Here is a 27268-nt window from a genome sequence, read left to right as displayed (position 1 = left end):
CCTGCTCTCATGTCCACATTTGATTCCTTGGCCTGCTGCAGTGTTCCAGTGAACATCAACACAAGCTTGAGGAACAGCACCTCATCTTTCTATTAGGCACTCTACAGCCTTGCGGACTCAACATTTTGTTCAACAATTTCAGAGTATGACTGGCCTTTTTTAAATAATTTTTTTATTATGCTATTTTGTATTTTTTAACCATCCCCTGTTTTTCATGTGGTGTTTTGAGACAGAGTTGCTCATTACTCTGCCATTAACACACTCTGGACTAATGCTTTGTCTTTCACTGCAAGCATTAACACTCTCTTTGCCTTTGTCCCATGACATCTTTGTTACTTAATCTCTCCTGCACTCTGCCCCCCTTCGCTTTTGTTCTCTTCCACACCAAACCTATTTCCCCCTGTCACTTGCTTAAAATCTAATACTTTTTTTTACCTTTGCTTGTTCTGATGAAAGGTCACTGACCTGAAACGTTAACTCTGTTTCTCTCTCCACAGATGCTGCCTGACCTGCTGAGTATTTCCAGCACTTTCTGTTTTTATTAGGGAATTCAGGAGAGTGGTTAGAGTGTGCAATTTGCTACCACAAGGAGTAGTTGAGGCAAATAGCATTGATGTATTTAAGAGGAAGCTCAATAAGTACGTGAGAGAGAAAGGAGTCGCAGGCTTTGCAGACAGACTGAGATAAGTAGGGTGGGAGGAGTCTTGTGTGGAACACAATTCATTATTTCTCTTTCTGTACCTGATTTGACATTGCACTCACCCACGTGAACTTACACTTCCCTCTCAGTCCTTGCGCTGTTAGTTTACCAACCCTTTAATCTGGTTAAGGAGATAAAGCATTTCTTGTCCTGTTCATTCAGGCCCCAGATACCCAGTTTTCTTCTCTGTTGTGATATCAGCTCGCACTTTCAGCAACCTGCCACACAAAAATTTTTAAAATCTAAATATGAAAGTCTAACTAATAGAAGGCACCATTAGAGTCACTACTGCAGCAAATTATGGCCCAGTATTTTCAGACAGACAACAAACAACTGCAATGGCCCAGATGGTGCTGCAATAGGACATCTAACAGCCTCTGCCAATGGTTCGACTTTCCTTTGAACATTTAGGTTTTTAAACTTTTTGCATGGCAAGTTGCTGAAAGTGCAAGCTGGTAATGACGTAGTGAGGATTCTGAAATTGAAGTGCAAGTGCAGTGCAAGGACTGAGAAGGAAGTGTAAATTAGAGTGGATGAATTCAATGTCAAATCAGGTACAGAAAGAAATATAGAGGAAAAGAAAGATTGGATTAAGGCAGAAAGGAAAAGCTATTTTTTTAATTAACATTTCAAGTTTTAAATCTCCAACAGCAATTAAAACATGGCAGAATTAGACACTTGTAATAGTTAATTTTCAGTGCCAGAGAGGTTGACTGGTAGTAATTAACATTTATCACATTATTAAATGGGTAGTTAAACTGAAATGTACAAGACAACTTTATGTGGTGAGTTTAGCTTGTATCTGAAATGTGAATACAACGACTTCATGCTGTTCAATGCATGTCAATGGTGAGTCAGATAGTGAGGTTCCTTTTTCTTGAAGCTAATGGCAGCGGGGTGCATCTCCATCAGAAACCTTTGGATTTCCATGTTTAACTGCATTTGCCCTTGCTTGAAGTCATTGTAGCATTTGCGCATCAATAACAGTGAACGCCATTAGCCTCACTGTTATTTTGACAACAAATTATAGCCCATTATCTTTGCAGCAGCTTCCTGAAGATCTGCCACTTCACATCTCTAGCTCCCTCTTTTGATTGTTCCATGAGGGGATCTACATGCATTTCAGCGCGAGTCCATGGACAAGCCTGGGAGTCATTCGAAAACTGCCTTACTCCAAGAAAACACTCAGCATGGCTGATAACCTGATGTTGAGTGTCTGGTGCCCATAGAAGACATTCTCTATGTGAGAATCTTCAGAGGTGGGGGAGGAGCAGAATAGGAGGGAAGTAGTCAATGCAATTTAATGTAACAGTTAAAGAAAGTGCCTACAACAATGTTCATGTATACTTTATCTTTGTTCCAAGATAATCAGGGAAGCGTTAAGGATTGAAAAGCGAGTGCAGACAAAATCCTCAGCAGCAGACCTTGTAACTGAAACAGACCAGCTCGTTGAAAACCTAATCATCTCTACTCTAAGCAAAAAGTTTCCTTCACACAGGTGGGTGGTTTTTAATGGCAGCTGTAGGCTCAACAAATGTTATCATTTAACCTCTTTTTCACCCTTCCCCACTTTATATGCAGATCATTATCTTACCAATGAAGATTGGGAATGCACTGACCAGTAGCATGCCTTTACCAATGGAATGAGTGGTCAGTAAATTTGAAAATAGCTGAGATAGTTTGCTAATATCTAAATGCTGTGCCTTGCTTCTTAGCCTCTATCCCATACATAATGCCAATGAACTGGAAACCTAAATAGAATTGTTGGAAAGACATTATCTGAAAGGATTGCAATCTAAGGTTTTATTTTGTAAACGTGCAGCTAATGATAAATGTGACAGTCACTCCCTGTCGGCTGCCATTAGGAATGTTCAGTGGGCTTCGTTCAGGTGATGGGGAGAACCACTGTTTTTTTTTATATATAAAGACTGTCCTCAGATTTGACAGCTCTGCCTCTGTTCCAATGCTGGATGGGGATCACTGCCAGATGGAAAAGGAAATAAGAACATTAAAGAACAGGCGCAAGAGGAGGCCATACCATCCCTCCAGTCTGCTCTGCCATTCAGTAAGATCATGATTGATGTTCCAACTCAACTACGTTTTCCCACCCTATCCCAATATCCTTTGATTCCCTTAGTGTCCAAAAATCTATCAATCTCAGTCTTGAATATACTCAACGACTGAGCATCCCAGCACTCGGGTAAAGAATTCCAAAGATTCACAATCCTCTGAGTGAAGAAATTTGTCCTCATTCCAGTCCTCAGTGTCCAATCTCTTATGGTGAGTCTATGATCCTTAATTCTAGACTCTCCAGCCAGGGAAAACGGCCTCTCAGTATGTACCCTGTCAAGCCTTCTCGGAATCTTGTACATTTCAATGAAACCACTTCTCATTCTTCTAAACTCTGGCGAGCATCGGCTCAATCTCTCTTCATAGGACAACCCTCTCATCCCAGAAATCAATCTAAATTGGGTGGGGTGGCGGGGGAGAATGGCAGAGGGAGACCACATCTATATTGCATAATAATTGAAAGCCAGCAGAGCAAAATATCAGTGCCTTTTGGTCGCTTGGTGCTGCTTGATGTTGGATTCAACAAATGGACATTGAAGTGGCCAAGCCCAAATCAGTGGGGAATGGTTTAGTTAGTGGCATTGGGCGATCATCACACTACAGAATTGGGAAGGTAGTTAAATGTTTTATTTATATATTACAATGCTGCTTATAAAGTCATATAATATATAAGTGAAGCAGCATTACTGGCGGCACTAAGACCCACCTCGCAAGCTGGGCTTCCAAGGTGGCAGTGACGGCAAACTTAAAATACCAGCCTCTGATGGCAGAAGCTGCCACTCGCCACCGTTATCCTGGCTACTGCAGCCCTGAGCTATTGTCTCATCTGTACAGGACTGCAGTGTATTTTGTTTCTCAGTGCTTGCTTGTATGGAGCTTCCCCCAACATGGAGATTAGGCTCACAACCAGATACAAAAACAGTATAAATGTAACTTTTGAGCAAGGTGCCATGCAGTTATTTCTTGTTTCAGTGTTACCCCGGGCGGCCCAGAAAGTAAACAGGACAAATCCCTGAGCCTGCGGCTGCCTCACCATACTGTGGGATATCTTTCTCTGGAAGTGGCTCTGCTTACAAATATATCAAGAGAGTTAGTGGGAGAGCAGGTGGGACAGATATGTTCATTCAGTGGCACTCTATAATCATGCTATTTTACGTTTGCATTTTTGTCTAAGTGTCCTGTACAAAATTAACTTTTACTTGAAGCAGCTTGTGTGAATGTTGAAGGCCTGTCATTTATGGATTCTAATTCTGTCAAGATGTGTAGTACTATGTACTCCTGTTACGACCTTTCATTTCTTTCATTTCCAACCATACTGTCTGTTTAAAGAAATTTCATTCTTGGGCTGGCAAGGCTGACATTAGTTGCCCATCCTTAGTTGCCCCTGAAAAGGTGGTGGTGACTTTCTTGAAGCAGTCCGTGTGGTGAAGGTACTTCCACAATGTTGTTACACTTATTAGGAGAGTGTAAAATGGGTGATAGCGAATCAGCAGCTTCTGAACCCCGCTGTCAGGCTGAAATGTGGGTCCGAAACCCGCACTGTGTGGGAAACAGTAACTCATTGTGATTTTCCCCAGGGTAGACAATTAATGGCCAGAGGGCGTCTCACTATCCAATTAAGGATGGTAGGTGGGCTCCCAAAGCTGGAAGGCCAATCAGAGGCTTTCCTGCTTGAAAGGAGCAGCGGGATGCAATGGAAGATAAGTAAGGGAGAGGGCGCTTCAAAATGGAGGCAATCTCTCTCCAACTTCTGTAACGTTTAAATTACAAAATGGGTTTTGCAGCCAGGCCACCACTGTTCGGGGGGTGGGAGGTGTGGGCAACGCCTCTACCCGGCGGCCTGTGGCTGCTGCAGTGCCCAGGCAGGCAGGGAGGACCTCTAGGTCTGCCTGGAGAACTGGCCCTCCTGTTCTGCCACCAGACCACCTCCAGGCAGCTAAATTGACCCCCACCGCCTGGGGGAACCTGATGGAAAATCCCACTCGGCCTCCTTTAATTGGCCTTGTGGTCCCTACCCGCCTGAAACTATCCCAATGTATAAAACCCATATTTTGATACAGTTCTGGATCGTAAACCCATCTGCTTCTATATGATTTTCGCAAACTAGTTATATTTTTTAAAGGTATTTGATTTTCCGTCCTTGCCCTGTATGGTGTCATGACACACACATTGTCCTCAGCCACAAGTGAACACAATCCCGATACCCAATGTTGCAATGTCAGTGACTGCCGTGAGGTGACTACGGAAAGCCCATTGTGACTCACTGTAATATTCTTATCCTCTTTGGCCTTTCTTTAGCACTCTCCGATACAGCATGGCATGGTGCAGGGCATTGAAATTGACGCATTGAACCACCTCCTGCACTTTGTTTGTCAGGACTTCAACATTTCTAACTGCTATCTCTCTCTCTCTCTTCCCTTCATCTTAGAATTGACATTCAAAAACCAAACCTGTTGACAGCTAACCATTACTATTTGATACGCTTTCTTCATACTCTTTCATCATGATTGTGTCTGGTCTATGGGGCCTGACCCTTCATTGAAGTTTCACAGTGCTGCAACTTTGGTCCATAATCAAAGCTACGTGATTCCACAATTTTTCTATTTATTTTTGAATACCCAGCTTAAATTAAATCAGAATTTCCGATAAAATGTTCTTCCCTTACTGGGCAGTGACATTGGGACATTCAACTTTTGTTTGCCTTTTGCGAAACTGTGGATGTCAGACTGGAGCTAGTAGTTCAAGTGAGAGTCATTTTTCCAATGGTGTGTGTTACAAACCTTATAGTTATTCATTTCTTAAAAGAAGATTGGATCGCAAATCATGCTCCTTTAGCATAGTTGGAAATAAACACTTGAAACAAAATTGTCTCAGAGCGGTAAGGCCAAGTTTGCATCCACACTTCCCCCAGCAATTAATATATGATATTGCTAATGAAGGTAATTAATAGACACTTCGGCTAGGGGGAGCAGAATGTTAACCTTCCCCTCCCTCCACACAAATGTCCAGCTACAAAGCAGCACAAGTCATTCTTATTCTGCGAATAATGCACACTTGGGTGGGCTACAAAGAGGAAAACAATACAATTTTGTAGTGGGTAAATACACTACTGGTAGGCATGTTACCGAGCCATTCAAAGAAAATCCCATGTTTAAATTGCAGTCTTTGCCTCGTGAGCTGATCTAAATCAGAGCAGTAGTTGGATTATTTCATCTGGCCTTAATTCTCTGGGCTGGATAGAAAAAAATCAGCGTAGGTTTCCATTGCCAACTGTCATCAGTGGCCCCTGTTGAAAAGAGCTTGCATTAGAACAGAACTGAGCATTTCTGTGATGTCCCACATATTTTATAGCTACTCATTGTATCGGCCCACACTTGAAGAATGGTCACCCGGTTAAAATTTCAGATGGCTGCCATATCTTGGCAGGTCTCAACATCTTCAGGAAAGCAAATGAATGGAAATAAAAGTTTGGGTAAAAGCCAAAATGATCAGTTTTAGAATATTGAACCCTTCAAGACGCACAATGAATCCCAGGTAAATGCTAACTTGAATCAATTGAGTTTTCGTTTTTGAATTCAGTCAGAAATCTCCTCTTTAAATGGCGGTTCTATATTTGGATCTGAGTTTGATTAGGCTTGAGTCCAAATGATTGATTTCCAAAGAAACAATGCCTTAGTGGGTAAATATATTACTGATAGGCCTTGCTTCATAATAACACCAGCAACAGAATATCACTACACTTCCAAGCTTTTCTAGATCTGTTCGTGCTTAGTACAAATAGTTTATTGGGCAGTGGAATTGGATTACTGTCAACTTAACAGGATCTTACACTGGGAGAGTAGTGTTTTACTGCTCAATGCTATGTTTTATATATTTATTTTTGAGATGTGGGTGGTATTGGCACAGTTAACTGAGCTTTACAACTGAATAGCTTTCTAGGTCACTGTCAAGGGCACTAAGATTCAATTCCTTGAAGGGCATTAGTGAACTAGTTTGTTTTTTTACAACAATCTGGGAGATTTCGTGGTGATTTATTATATAGAACACAGAAACTTTATGGCACGGAAGGAGGTCATTCAGCCCATCGTGTCTGTGCTAACTGCAAAAGAGCTAACCAGCCTAATTCCACTTTTCAGCTTTTGTTCAGTAGCCCTGCAAGGTACAGCACTTAAAATTCATTTCCAAGTATTTTTTCAATGCAATGAGAGTTTCTGCCTCGACCACTCTTTCAGGGAGTGAGTTCCCGATCCCCACCACACTCTGGGGGAAAAAAAATTCTCAACTTCCGCTAATTCTTCCACCAATTACCTTAAATATCTGGCCCTGGTTATTGACCTCTCTGCTAAAGGAAATAGTTCCTTCCTATCTGCTCTATCTGGACCCCTCGTAATTTTGTACACCTTAATTGAATCTCCCCTCAGCTTCCTCTGCTCCAAAGAAAACAACTCCAGCTATCCAATCTTTCCTCTTGGCTAAAATTCTCCATTCCTGGCAACATCCTAGTAAAGTCTCCTCTGTACCCTCTATAATACGATCACATCCTTCCTGTAATGCAGTGATCAGAAATGTACATAACACTCCAAATGTGGCCTAACTAATTTTTATACAGTTCTAGCATAAGCTCCCTGCTCTTATATTCTATGCCTCAGCTAATAAAATAAAGTGTGCCATAAGCCTTCTTAACCACCATATCTGCCTGTCCTGCTACCTTCAGGGATCTGTGGACATGCACTTCAAGATCCCTCTGTTCCTCTACACTTCTCAGTAACCTACCATTTATTGTGCATTCCCTTGCCTCGTTTGCCCTCCCCAAATGCATCACCTTCCACTTCACCGGATTGAATGCCCACCTGACCAGTCAATTGATATCTTCCTGCAGTCTACAGCTTTCTGCCTCACTATCAATCACATGACTAATTTTTGTGTTAGGTTCAAACTTCTTAATCATGCCGCCTACATTTAAGTCTAAATCATTGATACATATTCCCTGAAAAGCAAGGGACTTAGTACTGAGCCCTTTGCTTCCTGACACTGTGCCAATTTTGGATCCAACTTGCCATTTGCCCTTGGATCCTATGGCCTCTTAATTTTCTAAACAAGTCTGCCAAGTGGGACCTTGTCAATCTGCTGCTGGCCTACAATTACCAGATTTAATGAATTCATTTTCACAATTTAACATTGGTGGAATTTGGACTTTTGACCTCAAGGTTGCTTGTTTCGTGTAACATGGATCAGCAGCAGGTAAATGAAGTTGAGGTACAGATCAGCCATGATCAAGTTGAGTGGTGGGACAGGCTCAACGGGCTGAATTCCTGTTCCTACAACCACTACACTTAGAATCCATACTGTCCTATCTGTACATGAAAAAATGGCTTAAATTTGTTTAGTGTAAAAAGGAAGGAATTCTGTTGCTGTTTGGAGTATATTTACTGGAAGCTGTGTAGTTGATTAACAGTTGACCCAGAGTTGATAAGTTTTGAAATTAAATGAGCATGTTGATGAAAATGATACTGGGAAAATATGATTAAATCCGAAAATGAAATTCTCCTTTTAGAAGGAAATAAGCTTTCAGTTTGGTGCCTTATCAGTTTACAACATTGAGTAACCAATTTCCTTTCTGCCCCAGTGACTTTAATCTGAATGTCTTAAGTATCTCTCCCCTGCAATGAGGTATCCCTTTCATTAATTGATACCAACTTACATTGTAAAATATTTACTAATATGAAAGCAACAAAATAAGGAAGTTACATTTATAATTAAACTTCCTGTATGCGTTAGCAGCATTTCTGAACCCTAGTTCCAAAAATAATCAGTTTTTTCCCTTTCCTCTGCTAGCTTTTAGAATCTTTTTCTCCACCCAACTCCATTCCCTCATGCCGTGCACAACTGCCCACGGTTCTCTGATCAAAGGATTCTGCAATTGAACATTGTTGTGGTTTTGTGAACTTAATTAGGAAGCAAAATTACTTCTACCTCCTTCTCAAATAAGTTTCAATTCCATATCCACATCTGGGACCCCTGTGGTGAAGCAGAAATATGTATCCTTGCATGTCACACTTCTATGATACCAATATATAGGCAACCCTAAAAGATGTAAAGATTGTATAATACTGGGGTGAAATATTTGCTGAATAGTCAAACAGTATAACTGACCTCATTATATAAACACTGTAGTGAATGTAGGAAGGTGGGACCTTGAAAAACTTACTGCTGTTGAAGTTACATTATCACCTTTGCATTGCTTCAAAAGTGATAGTATAAATCCACAGAGACATGTCCTGGCCTGACATTGAAAGGGCGCAGTGTAAGACTCCTTGGAAGATACTCTTTTGCAATACTTTGCCCTCATTCCTTATGGAGTAAAGCTTCATTGTGGTGTCAAGCCCCATTGAAAAAGTCCATTAAACCATCAGAACATTTCATAAACTGATGAACTTATAGTGTGGTAGGATGTCTTACTGCAGCTATACAGGGCCTTGGTGAGACCACATCTGGAGTATTGTGTGTAGTTTTGGTCTCCTTATTTGAGGAAGGATGTTCTTACCATGGAGGGAGTGCAAAGAAGATTTACTAGGCTGATTCCTGGGATGGCAGGATTGGTGTATGAAGAGAGATTGGACCGACTAGGCCTATATTCAGTAGAGTTTAGAAGAATGAGAGGGGATCTCATAGAAACCTATAAAATCCTAACAGGCCTAGACAGGCTAGATGCAGGGAGGATGTTCCCAATGGCTGGGGAGTCCAGAACCAGGGGTCACAGTCTCAGGATACGGGGTATGCCATTTAGAACCGAGTTGAGGAGAAATTTCTTCACTCAGAGGGTGGTGAACCTGTGGAATTCTCTACCGCAGAAAGCAGTGGAGGCCAAGTCATTAAATATATTCAAGAAGGAGGTAGATATATTTCTTAATGCCAAAGGGATCAAGGGATATGGGGAGAAAGCGGGAACAGGGTACTGAATTAAATGATTAGCCATGATCTTTCTTGAATGGTGGAGCAGGCCCGAAGGGCCGAATGGCCTACTCCTGCTCCTATTTTCTATGTTTCTATGTTTCAGCTTTGGGCACAATGGGGAAATTTTCAGGTTCTGTTTTATTAATACAGCTGAAAAGGGTTTCTCATCAAAAATAAGCATTTTTAATAAGTGTCCAGTCATCCACTTGTGAGTAACCTGATTTAAAATTATTGAAAATGATTTTGCAAAAGTCAGTTTCTTAGTAAATCAAAAATTTTTTGGTATGAAAAACTTTGAAAACGTGCCTGCTTGTGCCTGTGTGCCTAGGAAAAATATGCCCAAATTGAGAAACTTACTGAATCAGGGCAATTGGCAGAATCCCTTAGTTTTGACCAGGGGGAGGGCGTGGCCTGTTTTGTGGGTGTGGCCTGATTTGGCAGATTAAATATTAAATCAGTGGAAAATACAAATGTTAGTGGATTTAGGCGTAACTCACTCACGTCAAGGGATATGGGGAGCGGGCAGGAAAGTGGAATTGAAGCCCAAGATCAGCCATGATCGTACTGAATGGCGGAGCAGGCTCGATGGGCCGAATGGGCGACTCCCGCTCCTATTTCTAGTGTTCTTGCATGTTTAAAGTGCTGGTTCGGGCAACTCTGCCCAGATTGTGCTGATATTATTAGCATAAACCAGCGGAAACTCAGCCATTGTATTTGGAAAGTGTGGACCCTGCTGCCTGGAATTTCAAAACATTTAAAACTTAGCCACGGTGATTGGAGCTTTGGTGAGGGCAGAATTCGAGCTAAAGAATACAAACAGGGAGCAATTGACTGCAAATCAATTCCATGGTTATCTCTATGACTTGGAGTTATAGCTACTGTATAACCATAGCCCCAATATGTTTGCTTTCCTCGCAATCTATATTATTAATTTTACCTTCATTACGAACAGATCATATTAATTGCATCAAGTGGTTGCCAGGCACCACAGGGCTTCAACTGAATATTTCTAGCTTAATTGTGGAGATGCAGCCTTGTTAAAAACATCAGGGAAACTATGCATTTTCAGCTTTTATTTAAGGAACCCTGTCAGGTTTTGACTTCAATATTGAATAAACATATCATCCTACTACAGTACAGTACAGTAAACTGTGCCAGATCAGAAATGATACTGCTAATTGAAAGCAATAATTATGTAATAAAATAATTAAAAATTTTAGGTTGACTTGAATTCTCAATTTGGTGATCATTTAAAGAGGAAGAAAAGTCTAAGGAGGAGTCATTTTCACTCAAAGCGCTGCCCCATTCAGTCCTGAGCAACTATGGTTCATACAGTTTGTAGTTAAATAAAAGTATAGAGTATAGCTGATTTTCTTTAATTGAATCAGGCTTGTCGTTGCAGATTTATTGGTGAAGAATCGGTTGCAGCTGGTGAAAAGTGCATTCTGACCGATGATCCCACTTGGATAATAGACCCCATCGATGGAACCTGTAACTTTGTACACGGGTATAATCTGTGCTTCAGAGGATTATTTCCAGTCCTTCCTTTCTAAAGAAACAGTCTCCTTACGTGCAAAACTGCATTATACATCCATGATTAAATCAAATATTGTACAAGGAGTATTATGTCATTATATAATGACCATAATTCCACTTAAAAGCTTAGTGTTCTGTACTTTAGGAAATATTTACTTTTGAATGTGTAAAAGAACAAATGTTGGTAGATTTTTGGGGGATGATTATCAAGCTTGTGTTTTAAAGGGAGTTTTTCGCTTTCCTAAAATGGGCCTCCACAAACTAAAATCACTGCTAAAACTTGGAAGCAGATTTTAATCCAGTGGCTCATTTCCCATGGGAAGGGCTACGTCCATAATAGTTTCTCTGCAACATTAGTACAACAGATTGGGAGTGGCAGTGTGGTCAATTCTGAAGAAGGCAGTTTAGGTTCTGTGTTGGATGCCAAGACTCTTAAAGGAGAAGATAACTCTCTATTACGCAGCTGCTGTTAATGATGTGTACATACAGTGGAGCTGCCTTCTCCTTTAACAGAGTATTGTCTGTATTGCTGCTCTACCATGGAGAATGGTGAGTGGTTATTACACTATTTGTTATTTGTACCAGGACGAACATCATTGTCAAATACAAGAAGTTGATTCCACAGAGGCTATGAAGAAGTAATTGTAACATCGAGTGAGAAAAGTGCTTGCATTTATATAGCTCCTTTCATGATCTCAGGGCATCCCAAACCACTTTACAGCCAATGGAGTACTGTAGAAGTGTAGTCACAGTTGCAACATATGTAATGTGACAGCCAGTTTGTGCACAGCAAGGTCCCATTAATAGCAGTGTAGTATGGACCAGATACCTGTTTTTGGAGCATTGGTTAAGGGATAAATATTGTCCAGGACACCAGGGAGAACTCCTGCTCTTTGAAGTAGTGCTACAGGATCTTTAATGTCCATCTGAGAGGGCAGTTGGGCTTTGGTTTGATGTCTCATCCAGAAGACAGCACTGCAAACAGTGCAACATTCCCTCAGTACTGCACTGGAGTGTCAGCTTAAAATTTGTGCTTAAGTCCCTGGATTTAGTGACTTTGAAGTGAAAGAGCTACCAACTGAGCAACAGTTGACATAGTCTGAAAAGAACAATGGATTAAATTCTTAAGCAGTTAACAACTATGAAACAAGCTTGGGCATTTTAAAGCTGCATGTTCTTGCAATTTTATTACTAGCTGTTTAATTACACAGCAAGAAAACAGGCATTTTCCCATTTTCTATTGAGATGAATTTCATGATCCAAGTATCAGTTATATCAGTTTCTCATTAGGCTAACAATTGTTTTTCTCGCTTTTAATATCTAAAGCAACATTGCTACATAAACCTGAATTATGACAATGACTTCTCTTTTTTAGAGCACCAGTGGTGGCAGTTTCTATTGGACTTTCTGTCAAAAAAGAGGTAAAGAATATTGTGTGATGAACTAACCTCTTTTTACTGCATTTCAATTTCATCAGTTTCCGTCCCTCCCCAATTTCCTCTCCTTAAGAAATTAACTTCTTCCTGTGTTACAGTTCCATCGTCACAGCCTACCCTTTTGTACTTGCCCCAAATAGCCATTCTTCATGTCTGAGAGCGGATGGTGGGTGTTGCTAGGCCACTTGACCATGGGAGGCATCACAACCAAGCCTGATTTGAAAACTTTGGGGGATGAGGGGAGGCCCTCCTGATCAGACACCCTGTGGCCTACTGAGGGCTCCCCCATGTGGCAAGGCTGCCCCCGCAGAAAGACATCCCCCCAGTCCTCACATCCCCCCAACCCCTAGCTGGGGCATGCCTGATTGGCTCCGGTGAGCCCGAACCGATTTACCTTCATTCCGGGGCCTCCTCCATCATGGCTGCACCGGGCCTGCTGCAGTCTCAGCAGTGGCCACTGTTCCCTGTGGCGCTGCTGGGACTGAAGAGCTACTGGCCCTTTGATTGGCTGGCATCTCTTGGGGGTGGAACTTCATCCCTTTAAGGGATGGAAACTCCGATGACAGGCAATAATTGCCTGAGGGACTAAAAGCAGGGCTTCCATAGCCAGCCGAGGTGGGGTTGCCGCCAACATTCCGGCCAGTGGATGGGGCCACCGGCACCCCATAAAATCCAGGCCATGAGTTCCAATTCCACCATGGCAGCTGGGGAATTTAAATTCAGTTAATTAAATAAATCTGGAACAAAATATTAATATCAGTAATGGTAACTATGAAACCGAACTGGTTCACTAATGTCATTTAGGGAAGGAAATCTGCCACCCTTACCTGGTCTGGCCTACGTGTGACTCCAGTTCCACAGCAATGTGGTTGACTCTTAACTTTCCTCTGAAATGGCCTAGCAAGTCACTCAGTTGGCAAGAAGATGGCTCACCACCATCTTCTCAAGGGCAATTAGGGATGGGCAATAAATGGGCGGCACAGTGGCGCAGTGGTTAGCACCGCAGCCTCACAGCTCCAGGGACCCGGGTTCGATTCCAGGTACTGCCTGTGTGGAGTTTGCAAGTTCTCCCTGTGTCTGCGAGGGTTTTCTCCGGGTGCTCCGGTTTCCTCCCACAAGCCAAAAGACTTGCAGGTTGATAGGTAAATTGGCCATTATAAATTGTCACTAGTGTAGGTAGGTGGTAGGGAAATATAGGGACAAGTGGGGATGTTTGGTAGGAATATGGGATTAGCGTAGGATTAGTATAAATGTGTGGTTGATGTTCGGCACTGGCTCGGTGGGCCGAAGGGCCTGTTTCAGTGCTGTATCTCTAATCTAATCTAATCTAATCTAAAATGCTAGCCTTAGCAGAGAGACCCACATCCTGTGAATGAATAAAAATAATTAATAGGATAGTGTCAGAAGACAGCTATGAGGAATGATCTAAGATGTATTTATTTGAACATTGGGAGAAATAAAATAGATTCAAAGTGATAGCTAGGGAAGTAATATCAATCATAGGAGCTTCTGAGGCCTGCCTTAAGGAAGAGAATGAGTGGAGAACAAATCTGTAGGGTTATATGTTCATCAGAAAGGAGAGAACAGGATTGAATGGAGGTCTGGTGGTATTGTTTGAGAGAAGGTTTAGACACTACTCAGAGTAAAGAACTAGGTATTGGGACAGAGTCTGTTAGGGGAAATCTAGAAAATAGAAGGAAGTAGAGAGTTGTAGGGATTTGTTACAGGCCACTGCAAAATGAAAATATACTACCGTGGAGGATCATAACGATTATTGCTATGTCCTAAGTTGCAATCTTGGGGCATTTCGATCTTTCTGACACAGACTGAAATTTGCAACAACAACTTTCATTTATATGGCACCTTGAAGGTAGGAAAGTATCCCGAAGTGCCTCACATAGCCATAATCAGACAAAATTTGACACTGAGCCAAAGAAGGAGTCAGGTGACCAAAAACTTGGTCAAAGAGATAAGTTTTAAGGAGTGTTTTAAACAAGGAGAGAGCAATTGAGAGGCGAAGAGGTTTGAGGAGGGAATTCCAGAGTTTGGGGCCTAAGCAGCTGAAGGCATGGCTACCGATGTTGGGGTGAAGGAATTCAGGATATAAGAGGCCAGAATTGGAGCTACGCAGAGTTCTTGGAGGGTTAAAGGGCTGGAGGAAGTTACAGAGATATGGAGGGACAAGTCCGTGGAGCGATTTAAACACAAAGATGAGAATTTTTAATTTGACGCACGAGTGGATTGGGAGTTGACGTAGGTCGGCAACACCGGGGTAATGGGTAAACGAGACTTGGGTAGCAGAGTTTTGAATGAGCTCAGGGTTATGGAGGGTGGAATATGGGGACCAGCCAGGAGAGTGTTGGGATAATAAAAGCAGATGCTAGAAATCTGAAATAAAAACAAGAAATGCTGGAAATACGCAGCAGGTCTGGCAGCATCTGTGGAGAGAGAAGCAGAGTTAACGTTTCAGGTCAGTGACCCTTCATCAGAACTGGCAAATATTATAAATGTAATAGGTTTTAAGCAAGTAAAGCAGGGGTGGGGCAAAGGTAACCAAAGAGAAAGTGTTGATAGGACAAGGTACAGTGGCGCAGTGGTTAGCACCGCAGCCTCACAGCTCCAGCGACCTGGGTTCAATTCTGGGTACTGTGGAGTTTGCAAGTTCTCCCTGTGTCTGCGTGGGTTTCCTCCGGGTGCTCCGGTTTCCTCCCACAAGCCAAAAGACTTGCAGGTTGGTAGGTAAATTGGCCATTATAAATTGCCCCTAGTATAGGTAGGTGGTAGGGAAATATAGGGACAGGTGGGGATGTGGTAGGAATATGGGATTAGTGTAGGATTAGTATATATGGGTGGTTGATGGTTGGCACAGACTCGGTGGGCCGAAGGGCCTGTTTCAGTGCTGTATCTCTAAAAAAAATTTTTTTAAAAAGGTCACAGAGAATAACTAACCGGACGGGCATGGAGCAAATGGTATGTAAATGGTGTGTTGAAAGATAAAGCTTTAGTACAGAGACGGTGTTAATTGACAGAAAAATGAACAGTCTGGCCCCAAGCACAAATATGAAAAAAAAAGTGGGCAAGCATAGCAGAAACAAACTAAACAAAACTACAATAAAATAAACAAATAAAAAATACAAAAGAAAAAAGAAAAAATAACTAAAAATAAAAAGGGGGGGCCCAATATGCTCTGAAATTATTGAACTCAATGTTCAGTCTGGCAGGCTGTAGTGTGCCTAATCGGTAAATGATATGCTGTTCCTTGAGCTTGCGTTGATGTTCACTGGAACACTGCAGCAATCCCAGGACAGAGATGTGAGCATGCGAGCAGGGGTGTGTGTTGAAATGGCCAGCAACCGGAAGCTAGGGGTCCTGCTTTCGGAGTGTTGGGATAGTCGAGTCTGGATGTAATGGAGCATGGATGACAGTTTAGACACAGTGTATGTGCAAGGTTGTTTATTGAAGCCCTTCAAGAATCTTTTCTTTAAAAAAAAATCAGGTAACAAAACTCTCAAGTGGGACATTTGTAAAGGATTTGCTCCAAACTAATGAGGGATTAATAAGACAAGTTAAATTGGGGAAGCAGTTAGGGTCTATTGATTATGAAGTTGTTCAATTAAAAGTTTGAAGAGAAGATGGAACAAATAGTAAAAAACGCTCGGTGTCAAATTTTAGGAACATAGGAGCAGGAATAGGCCATTCAGCCCATCAAGCCTGCTCCTATTCAGTTAGATCCTGGCTGATCATCTGCCTCAGCGCCACTTTCCTGCATTATCCCCATATCCCTTGATGTCATTAGTATCCAGATACCTATCGATTTCTGTCTTCCACAGCCCTCTGGAGTAGAGAATTGCAAAGATTCACCACCCTCTGAGTGAAGAAATTCTTTTTCATCTCAGTCTAACCCTTATTCTGAGACTATGTGCCCTGGTTCTAGACTCATCAGCCAAGAGAAACATTCTATCTACATCCTTCCTATCACACCCTGTAAGAATTTTGTAAGTTTCAACGAGATCACCTCTCATTCTTCGAAACTGTAGAGAATACAGGCCCAGTCTCTTCAATCTCTCCTCATAGGACAGTCCCGTCATCCCAGGGATTAGTCTGAAGAACCTCCATTGCACTGCCTCTATGGCAAGTATATCCTTCCTTAAATGAGGAGTCCAAAACTGTACACAGTACTCCAGGTGCAAAGCTCTATACAGTTGCAGCAAAACTTCTTTATTCCTGTATTCAAAACCCCTTGCGATGAAGGTCAACATACCATTTGCCTTCCTAATTGCTTGCTGCACCTCCATGCTAGCTTTTAGTGACTCATAATTAAGGATACCCACGTCCCTTTGGACATCAACACTTCCCAACCTCTCACCATTTAAGAGTTACTCTGACTTATTTTCTACCAAACTGGATAACGTCACAATTATTCCTCATATATTCCATCTGCTATGTTCTTGCCCATTCACATAGCCTGTCCATGTCCCCTTGAAGCCGCCTTGCATCCTCCTCACAACTTACATTCCCACCTAGTTTTGTGTCATCAGCAAATTTTAAAATATTACATTTGGTCTCCACATCCAAATCATTTATATAGATTGTAAACAGCTGTGGCCGCAGCTCTAATCATTGCGGTACCCACTAGTAACAGCCTGTCATCCTGAGAATGACTCCTTTATTCCTACTCTCTGTTTTCTATCTGTTAACCAATTCTCAATCCATACCAGTATATTACCCCCAATCCCATGTGCTCTAATTTTGTTTACTTACCTGTGTGGGACCTTATCAAAAGCCTTCTGAAAATCCATTGGTTCTCCTTTATCTATGCTACAAGTGACATCCTCAAAAAACTCCAACAACTTTGTTAAACATGATTTCCCTTTCATAAATCCATATTGTCTCTGCCCAATCATATTATTTCGTAAGTGTCTAGTTATGACATCCTTTATAATAGATTCTAACATTTTCCCTATTACTGACTTCAAACTAACAGGTCGAGAGTTCTCGGTTTTCTCTCTCCCTCCTTTCTTAAATAGTAGGGTTACATTTGATACTTTCCAGTCTGCAGAAACCTTCCCAGAACTTATAGAATTTTGAAAGATAACCACCAATAGAGTCATAGAGTTATACAGCTCAGAAACAGGCCCTTCGGCCCATCGTGTCTGTATCGGCCATCAATTCTAATCCCATTTTCCAGCACTTGGCCCGTAGCCTTGTATGCTATGGCGTTTCAAGTGCTCATCTAAATACTTCTTAAATGTTGTGAGGGTTCCTGCCTCTACCACCCCTTCAGATAGTGCGTTCCAGATTCCAACCACCCTCTGGGTAAAAAAGAAATCCTCAAATCCCCTCTAAACCTCCTGCCCCTTAGCTTAAATCTGTGCCCCCTGGTTATTAATCCCTCCGCTAAGGGAAAAAGTTTCTTCCTATCTATCCTATCAATGCCCCTCATAATTTTGTATACCTCAATCATGTCCCCCCTCAGCCTTCTCTGCTCTAAGGAAAACAACCTTATCCTATCCAGTCTCTCTTCCTAGCTGAACTGCTCCAGCCTGGGCAACATCCTGGTGAATCTCCTCTGCACCCTCTCCAGTGCAATCACATCCTTCTATAGTGTGGTGCCCAGAACTGTACACAGCACTCCAGCTGTGGCCTAAGTAGCGTTTTATACAGCTCCATCAGAACCTCCCTGCTCTTATATTCTATGCCTCGGTTAATAAAGGCAAGTATCCCATATGCCTTCCTAACAACCTTATTACCTGTGTTGCTACCTTCAAGTACACCAAGGTCCCTCTGACCTTCTGTATTTCCTAGGGTCCTACCATCCATTGTATATTCCCTTGCCTTGTTAGATCTCCCAAAATGTATCACCTCACACTTCCATTTGCCACTTAAATTCCATTTGCCGCTGCTCCGCCCATCTTACCAGCCCATCTATATCGTCCTGTAAACTAAGGCTTTCCTCCTCACTATTTACGACACCACCGATTTTTGTGTCATCTGTGAACTTACTGATCATACCTCCTATATTCAGGTCTAAATCATTATTGTACACGGCAAACAGCAAGGGTCCCAGCACTGATCCCTGTGGTACACCACTGGTCACAGGCTTCCACCCACAAAAACAACCCTCGACCATTACCCTCTGCCTCCTGCCACAAAGCCAATTTTGGATCCAATTTGCCAAATTGTCCTGGATCCCATGGGCTCTCACCTTAAACATAGAAACATAGAAAATAGGGGCAGGAGTAGGCCATTCAGCCCTTCAAGCCTGCTGTGCCATTCATTATGATCATGGCTGATCATCCAACTCAGTAACCTGTTCCCACTTTCGCCCCATAGGCTTTGATCCCTTTAGACCCAAGAGCTATATCTAACTCCTTCTTGATAACATACAATGTTTTGGCATCAACTGCTTTCTGTGGTAGCGAATTCCACAGGCTCACCAGGCTCTGGGTGAAGAAATTTCTCCTCATCTCAGTCCTGAAAGGTTTACCCCGTATCCTTAGACTATGACCCCTGGTTCTGGACTCCCCCACCATCGGGAACATCCTTCCTGCATCTACCCTGTCAAGTCCTGTTAGAATTTTATAGGTTTCTATGAGATCCCCCCTCACTCTTCTGAACTCCAGCGAATATCATCCTAACCGACTCAATCTCTCCTCATATGTCAGTCCCGCCATCCCAGGAATCAGTCTGATAAACCTTCGCTGCACTCCCTCTATAGCAAGAACATCCATCCTTAGATAAGGAGACCAAAACTGCACACAATATTCCAGGTGTGACTTCACCAAGGCCCTGTATAACTGCAGCAAGACATCCCTTCTCCTGCACTCGAATTTTCTCGCTATGAAGGCCAACATACCATTTGCCTTTTTTACCACCTGTTGCATCTGCATGCTTACCTGCAGCGACTGGTGTACGAGAACAGGTCTCACAGCATATTCCCCTCTCTCAGTTTATAGCTGTTCAGATAATAATCTGCCTTCCTGTATTTGCTACCAAAGTGGATAACCTCACATTTATCCACATTATACTGCATCTGCCATGCATTAGTCCACTCACTCAACTTGTCCAAATCACTCTGAAGCCTCTCTCCATCCTCCTCACAACTCGCCCTCCCACCCAGTTTTGTGTCATCTACAAATTTAGTGATACTACATTTAGTTCCCTGATCTAAATCATTAATGTATATTGTGAACAGCTGGGGTCCTAGCACCGATCCCTGCGGTAACCCACTAGTCACTGTCTGCCATTCGGAAAAAGACCCGTTTATCCCTACTATTTATCCCTACTCCTGTCCGCCAACCAATTTTCTATCCATCACAATACTCTACCCCCAATCCCATGCACTTTAATTTTACATGCTAATCTCTTATGTGGGACTTTGTCCAAAGCCTTTTGAAAGTCCAAATAAACCCCATCCACTGGCTCCCCCTCATCAACTCTATAGTTACATCCTCGAAGAATTCTAGTAGATTTGTCAAGCATGATTTCCCTTTCATAAATCCATGCTGACTGTGCCCGATTCTACCACTGTTCTCCAAGTGCTCTGCTATAATATCTTTGATAATGGACTCTAGAATTTTCCCCACTACCGACGTCAGGCTGACTGGTCTATAATTCCCTGCTTTCTCTCTACCTCCCTTTTTAAATAGTGGGGTTACATTAGCTACCCTCCAATCTGTAGAAACTGTTCCAGAGTTTATAGAATCTTGGAAGATGACCACCAATGCATCCACTATTTCTAGGCCACTTCCTTAAGTACTCTGGGATGCATACCATCAGGCCCTGGGGATTTATCGGTTTCAATCCCATCAATTTCCCCAACACCATTTCTCTGCTCATACTGATTTCCTTCAGTTCCTCTCTCTCAGTAAGCCCTGTGTTCCCCAACATTTCTGGTATGATATTTGTGTCCTGCTTTGTGAAGACAGAACCAAAGTATGCATTTAGTTGGTCAGCCATTTCTTTATTCCCCATAATATATTCCCCTGTTTCTGACTGTAAGGGACTTACATTTGTCTTCACCAGTCTTTTTCTCTTCACATACCTATAGAAACTTTTACAGTCAGTTTTTATGTTCCCCGCAAGCTTGCTCTCGTACTCTATTTTCCCCTTCTTAATCAATCCCTTGGTCCTCCTTTGCTGAATTCTAAACTGCTCCCAATCCTCTGTTGTTTTTCCTGGCAAATTTGTATGCCTCTTCCTTGGATCTAATGCTATCTCTAATTTCCCTTGTAAGCCATGGTTTGGCTACCTTTCTCGTTTTACTTTCATGCCAGACAGAGATACACAATTGTTGCAGTTCATTCACGCGCTCTTTAAATGTTTGCCATTGCCTATCCACCGTCATCCCTTTAAGAAACTTTTCCCAATCCATCATAGCCAACTCGCCCCTCATACCTTTGTCGTTTCCTTTACTAAGATTCAGGACCCTAGTCTCAGAATCAACTACATTACCCTGCATCTTGATGAAGAATTCTATCATGTTATGGTCGCTCATCCCCAAGGGGTCTCGCACAACTAGATTGTCAATTATTCCTCTCTCATTACACAATACTCAGTCTAGGATGGCCTGTTCTCTGGTTGGTTCCTCAACGTATTTGGTCCAGAAAACCATCCCGTATACACTCCAAGAATCCCTCCTCCTTGGTATTGTGACTAATTTGATTTGCCCAATCTATATGCAGATTTAGGTCACCCATAATTACAGATGTTCCTTTATCGCATGCGTCTCTAATTTCCTGTTTAATGCCATTCCCAACACCACCACTACAGTTTGGGGGTCTATATACAACCCCCACTAATGTTTTTTGCCCCTTAGTGTTTCTCAGCTCTACCCATACAGATTCCACATCATCAGAGCTAATATCTTTCCTCACCATTGCGTTAATTTCCTCTTTAACCAGCAATGCAACTCCACCGCCTTTTGCTTTTTGTCTGTCCTTCCTAAATACCCCTGGATGTTCAATTCCCATCCCTGGTCACCTTGCAGCCATGTCTCCGTATTCCCGACTATATCATACCCACGTTTACATCTATTTCATGATTAATTCATCCACTTTATTGCAAATGCTCCATGAATTAAGGCACAAAGCCTTAAGGCTTGTCTTTTTAACATTACTTGTCCCCTTCCCACTATTTTTCACTGTGGCCCTGTTTGATTCTGGCCTTTGATTTCTCTGCCTGTCACTTTTCTTATCCCCCTTACTGTCTTTTGTTCTTGCCTTTGATCCCCCCTCCTCTGACTCCTTGCAAAGGTTCCCATCCCCCTGCCATTTTAGTTTAAACCCTCCCCAACCACTCTAGCAAATACTCCCCCTAGGACATCAGTCCCGATCCTGCCCAGGTGTAACCCGTCCAGTTTATACTGGTCCCACCTCCCCCAGAACCAGTCCCAATGTCCCAGGAATCTAAAACCCTCCCCCTCACACCATCTCTTCAGCCACGTATTCATCCGATATATCCTGCTATTTCCACTCTGACCAGCACATGGTACTGGTAGTAATCCTGAGATCACTACCTTTGAGGTCCTACTTTTCAACTTACTTCCTAACTCCCTATATTCTGCTTTTAGGACTTCATCCTGTTTTTTACCTATGCCGTTTGTACCAATGTGTACCATGACCTCTCTCCCCTTCAGAATGTCCTGTAACCGCTCTGAGAGATCCTTGACCCTAGCACCAGGGAGACAACATACCATCCTGGAGTTTCTTTTGCGGCCACAGAAACACCTATCTATTCCCCTTACAATTGAATCCCCTATAACTATTGCATTCCAACACTTTTTACTCCTCCCCTGTGCAGCAGAGCCAACCGTAGTGCAACGAATTGGGCTGTTGCTGCTTTCCCCTGAGAGGCCATTCCCCCCAACAGTATCCAAAGCAGTATACCTGTTTTGCAGGAGAATAACCACAGGAGATTCCTGCACTGCCTGCCTAGTCCTTTTGCTCTGCCTGCTGGTCACCCATTCCCTTCCTGCCTGTGGAGTTTGAGCCTGCGGTGTGACCACCTCTCTATACGTGCTATCCACGATACTCTCCGCCTCGTGGATGCTCCCCAGTGTCCCCAGCTGCCCCTCCAGCTCCGAAACCCGGGCTTCCCAGGCCCTGGAAATGTTCCCGTACTCGGAGCTGAAGTTCCTCGAGCTGTAGACACTTACTGCAGACCTGGTTGTCGCCGATCACATTGGTGTCCACAAGTTCCCACATACTGCAGCTGCAACACATCACCTGCCCTGTGTCATCCTTATTGTGTTTTAAATAACTATTTAAAATTATTTACTTAATTAATGTTTTAATTAATGCCCCTTCTCACCAGCACTTACTGTACTAATTTAACCCTGGTAATGCAGTAAATCTTAGCGCTTAAAAATAAAATAGTGGACTCACCAGCTTCTTACTTCCCTTCTCCTTGCATGTCTTAATTAATTATAAGGTAGCTACTTCAATTTTAATTGTACGATTTTCTAATTTCTAATTTGTTGCTAATGCCCCTATGGCGAGCTTTGTTAAAGGAGCTGTAGAAATGCACATTGTTGTTTAATCGGATTTAAAGAGTGAAGACTAGACAGTGATGAAGTGCAATGTGAAAGGAATAAAATGGGAAGAAATATTTGAAGGAAAGGACAGAGTGGGAAGATGGGAAAACTTCGAGGAGATTTCTTTGCATCGTTGATGTAGTTTATCCCAAAACAGGAGAGTGAAACCAATATGGGGAGAAAAAGCAAATTCATTGAAAACATAGAAGAAAACACTATTAAGCTTATATAAGAAAAGCAAAATACTGCGGATGCTGGAAATAAAAACAAAGTGCTGGAAGTACTCAGCTGGTCTGAGAAACAGAGTTGACATTTCAGGTCTGTGACCTATTAAGTTTATACCTTTACAAATCATGTTCATTTTACCCTCTTGTGAATTCTAACCAGGTTCATGAATCTCCTGAATGATTTTTGTGCTCAAGCCCTGGAATGGGATTTGAACCCCAAAACTTGTGACCCAGAGGCCAGAGTGCTAGAGGGTGAAGGAGACGTGGTGAGGGGTTTAAGAGGACGGTTTGCAGAGGAGTAAAGCAGCTGGGATTACCTTTGCATTCCAAAGTTCCCACCCTTATTTTCAAGTCCCTCCATGACCTCGCCCCTCCCTATCTCTGTAATCTCCTCCAGATCCACAACCCTCCAAGATATCTGCGTTTCTCTAATTCTGGCCTGCTGAGCAACCCCGATTTTAATTGCTCTACCATTGGTGGCCGAGCCTTCAGTTGCCTAGGCCCAGAGCTCTGTAATTCCCTCGCTAAACTCACCACCTCTCTTTCCTCCTTCAAGATGCTCCTTAAAACCTGCCTCTTTGATCAAGCTTTTGGCCATCTGACTTAATATCTCCTTATGCAGTTCGGTGTCGTATTTTGTTTTATACTGTTCCTGTTAAGTGCCTTAGGATGGTTTATTATTTTAAAGGTGCTATATAAATACATGTTGTTGAAGGACCCCAGGATGCTGATGACATTATTTTCCCCCATTTCTTTTCTCCCAATAGCTTGAACTTGGTGTAATTTATAGCTGTGTTGATGAGAAGTTATATACTGGCAGAAAAGGTCATGGAGCATTTTGTAATGGGCAGAAACTTCAGGCATCTAATCAGACAGGTTTGTTAACTTTCTCTGTCTCCTGTTTTCAGATGTAATTGTGAAATGGCCATTTAAATAGAGTTTGAGTTCATGGCACAAGATAAAAGAAAGTAATTGAATTGCCTTTGACAGTGGGTTTTCTCCGCCCTTTATTCCCTTTCCCACCCCATTCTTGTGTATTACTCCAAGTGATGTAGGATATGAAATGTTATCTTAGTACATCTCACATGGTAAGACATTTCCGAGCACTGCAGAGGGGTGGGTGGAGAAAGATTGGCATGGACAGAGATAAAATGGCTTTTCGTAACAGAGACTTTTAGAAGGGGAGCAGTAAAAAGGTGCGGTTTCTTTGGGAATGAGTTCTAAATACCAGAGGACATTGCAACTGGAGCATCAGCTTGTGACAGTGGAGTGTAAGATGAACAATAGAGCCAGAGATGGAGGTGTGCTGGCTGCAGGCTAGAGAGAATGAGTCAGATAAATTGAAATGACGTGATGTTTTGAAGCAGAGGAGCTTGAAGATAATACTCTAACAAACAGGAGAGCAGTCAGCATGGCACTGGCAAGAGTGAAGGGTGTGCAGGATTCTGTGCAACAACAACTTGCATTTATAAAGCACCTTTCACATAGTAAAACAGCCCAAGGCACTTCACAGGAGCGTTACCAAAAACAATTTGACATATGGGGATATTAGGACGGGTGACCAAAAACCTGCTCAATGATGTAGGTTTTAAGGAGCATCTTAAAGGAGGAGAGTGAGGTAGAGAAGCACAGAGGTTTAAGGGTGGAATTCAAGAGCTTAGGGCCTAGGCAGCTGAAGGCATAGCCACCAAAGGTAGAACAATTAAAATCGGGGATGCAGAAGAGGCTAGAATTGGAAGAGTGTAGAGATCTGGGAGGATTGTAATGCTGAGGAGGTTACAGAGATAGGCAGGGGTGAGACCATGAAGGGATCTGAGGACAAGGGTGAGAATTTTAAAATGGTGACACTGCCCGACCAGAGGCCAATGTAGGTCAGTGAGCATATGGGTGATAGATGAACGGGACTTGGTTCAAGTTAGGATTTTTTAAAAAATTCATTCTTTGGATATGGACGCCACTGGCAAGCCCAGCATTTATTGCCCATCCCCAATTGCCCTTGAACTGAGTGGCTTGCTAGGCCATTTCAGAGAGCAGTTAAGAGTCAACCACACCATATGAGCAGCAGAGTTTTGGATGAACTCAAGTTTATAGAGGGAGAACAAGATATTGTCCCGAATCTGCTAATGTAAGTGTTTAACTAGTCATTAGAAGAATCTAACATTGACGCACGCTGACTTTCCACACTTCAGAGAGAGCAGGGAGGGAACTTTCAATCACCTGATAACATGGGAGGCTGGCAATTCACTACATCACAAGCACAACAGGTATTACGACAGTGTGTGCTGGCAAATTGACACCTCAAACCACTGCACAACACGTTTGTGAATGGAAAGGTTAAGGTATGCTGTTACCTCCATAAAGGTAACAATCATCAAGTCAGGCATTTGAACATGAGCTAAAAATCCCACTGAATATTTCTGTTACTAAACATCAGATGAAAGGGAATAATAATGCTGCAACTCATAGCTAGCATCGCTTATGACAACATGCGTAGCTACTAGTGTACAACTGTGCTTTCCTATTTCAGCATTCGTTATTGTAAGAGAAGATTTTAAGCATTAAAGTGCTCAAAGCTAAATGACATACACAGAATCTACAGCACACAATCAGACCACGCTGCACAACTGGTCTCTTCTGGTCTTTATAATCCACACTAGCCTCCTCCCACTCAAATTGCCTCTTTCCATTATCTATATCTCTCTCAGCCATTATCTCCAACGTAGTATTCGCTACTCCATCGATGTTCTCCCACACTTGACCCAGCTCATTCCCAGTGACTACTCTGATTATGTTGTTTCTGATTAACACAGCCACACCATTACATTATAGCCTGCAATATTTAATTGCAATCTTATATTGTCTGCAGCCATGTTTCTGTTATCCTCATTACCTATATCCTCATTTTAGATTATTACCACTAATTCCCTCATTTTGTTGCTGATTCTCTGTAGATTGCTAGAAGGGCAATTTAATATGCCCATATTTTTCATCACTCCTTTATTTAAGTCAGGTGCTTTTATGATGAACTCATATAACCTTTTCTGTTCCCTGAGTATTTCTGTCATCATAGAACATAGAACATAGAACATAGAAAATACAGCACAGAACAGGCCCTTCGGCCCACGATGTTGTGCCGATCCTTTGTCCTCTGTCAAGGACAATTTAATCTATACCCCATCATTCTCCTTTATCCATATACCTATCTAAAAGCCGTTTGAAAGTCCCTAAAGTTTCTGACTCAACAACTTCCCCAGGCAAGGCATTCCATGCCCCGACCACTCTCTGGGTAAAGAACCTTCCCCTGACATCCCCCCTATATCTCCCACCCTTCACCTTAAATTTATGACCCCTTGTAACGCTTTGCTCCACCCGGGGAAAAAGTTTCTGACTGTCTACCCTATCTATTCCCCTGATCATCTTATAAACCTCTATCATGTCACCCCTCATCCTTCTCCGTTCTAACGAGAAGAGGCCTAGAATGTTCAGCCTTTCCTCGTAAGACTTATTCTCCATTCCAGGCAACATCCTGGTAAATCTCCTCTGCACCCTCTCCAAGGCTTCCACATCCTTCCTAAAATGAGGTGACCAGAACTGCACACAGTACTCCAAATGAGGCCTTACCAAGGTCCTGTACAGCTGCATCATCACCTCACGGCTCTTAAATTCAATCCCTCTGCCAATGAACGCTAACACCCCATATGCCTTCTTCACAGCCCTATCCACTTGAGTTGCAACTTTCAACGATCTATGCACATAGACCCCAAGGTCTCTCTGCTCCTCCACATGCCCAAGAACCCTACCGTTAACCCAG

The 27268-nt window shown here is 42.5% G+C and overlaps 2 protein-coding genes across 2 annotated transcripts in view; one reads left to right on the top strand and one right to left on the bottom strand.

Moving 5' to 3' along the window:
* impa2 (inositol monophosphatase 2) overlaps window positions 1-27268 on the top strand; it is a 46728-nt gene that overhangs the window by 2788 nt on the left and 16672 nt on the right. The window contains exons 2-5 of the mRNA XM_068031227.1: window positions 2065-2198; window positions 11127-11231; window positions 12636-12681; window positions 24225-24333. Of these exons, the coding sequence (XP_067887328.1) occupies window positions 2065-2198; window positions 11127-11231; window positions 12636-12681; window positions 24225-24333 (394 nt within the window). The remainder of the gene's footprint in view (window positions 1-2064; window positions 2199-11126; window positions 11232-12635; window positions 12682-24224; window positions 24334-27268) is intronic.
* Window positions 5889-27268, bottom strand: part of LOC137369775 (cathepsin Z-like) — a 66293-nt gene continuing 44913 nt past the window's right edge. The window contains exon 7 of the mRNA XM_068031221.1: window positions 5889-6056. Within this exon, the coding sequence (XP_067887322.1) occupies window positions 5980-6056 (77 nt within the window). The 3' untranslated portion in view covers window positions 5889-5979. The remainder of the gene's footprint in view (window positions 6057-27268) is intronic.

This window comes from Heterodontus francisci, chromosome 5 (genome assembly GCF_036365525.1).
Source record: "Heterodontus francisci isolate sHetFra1 chromosome 5, sHetFra1.hap1, whole genome shotgun sequence".
Classification (NCBI taxonomy): Eukaryota; Metazoa; Chordata; class Chondrichthyes; order Heterodontiformes; family Heterodontidae; genus Heterodontus; species Heterodontus francisci.
Note: the sequence above shows the minus strand (reverse complement) of the source record. Positions and strands in the feature narration are given on the sequence as shown.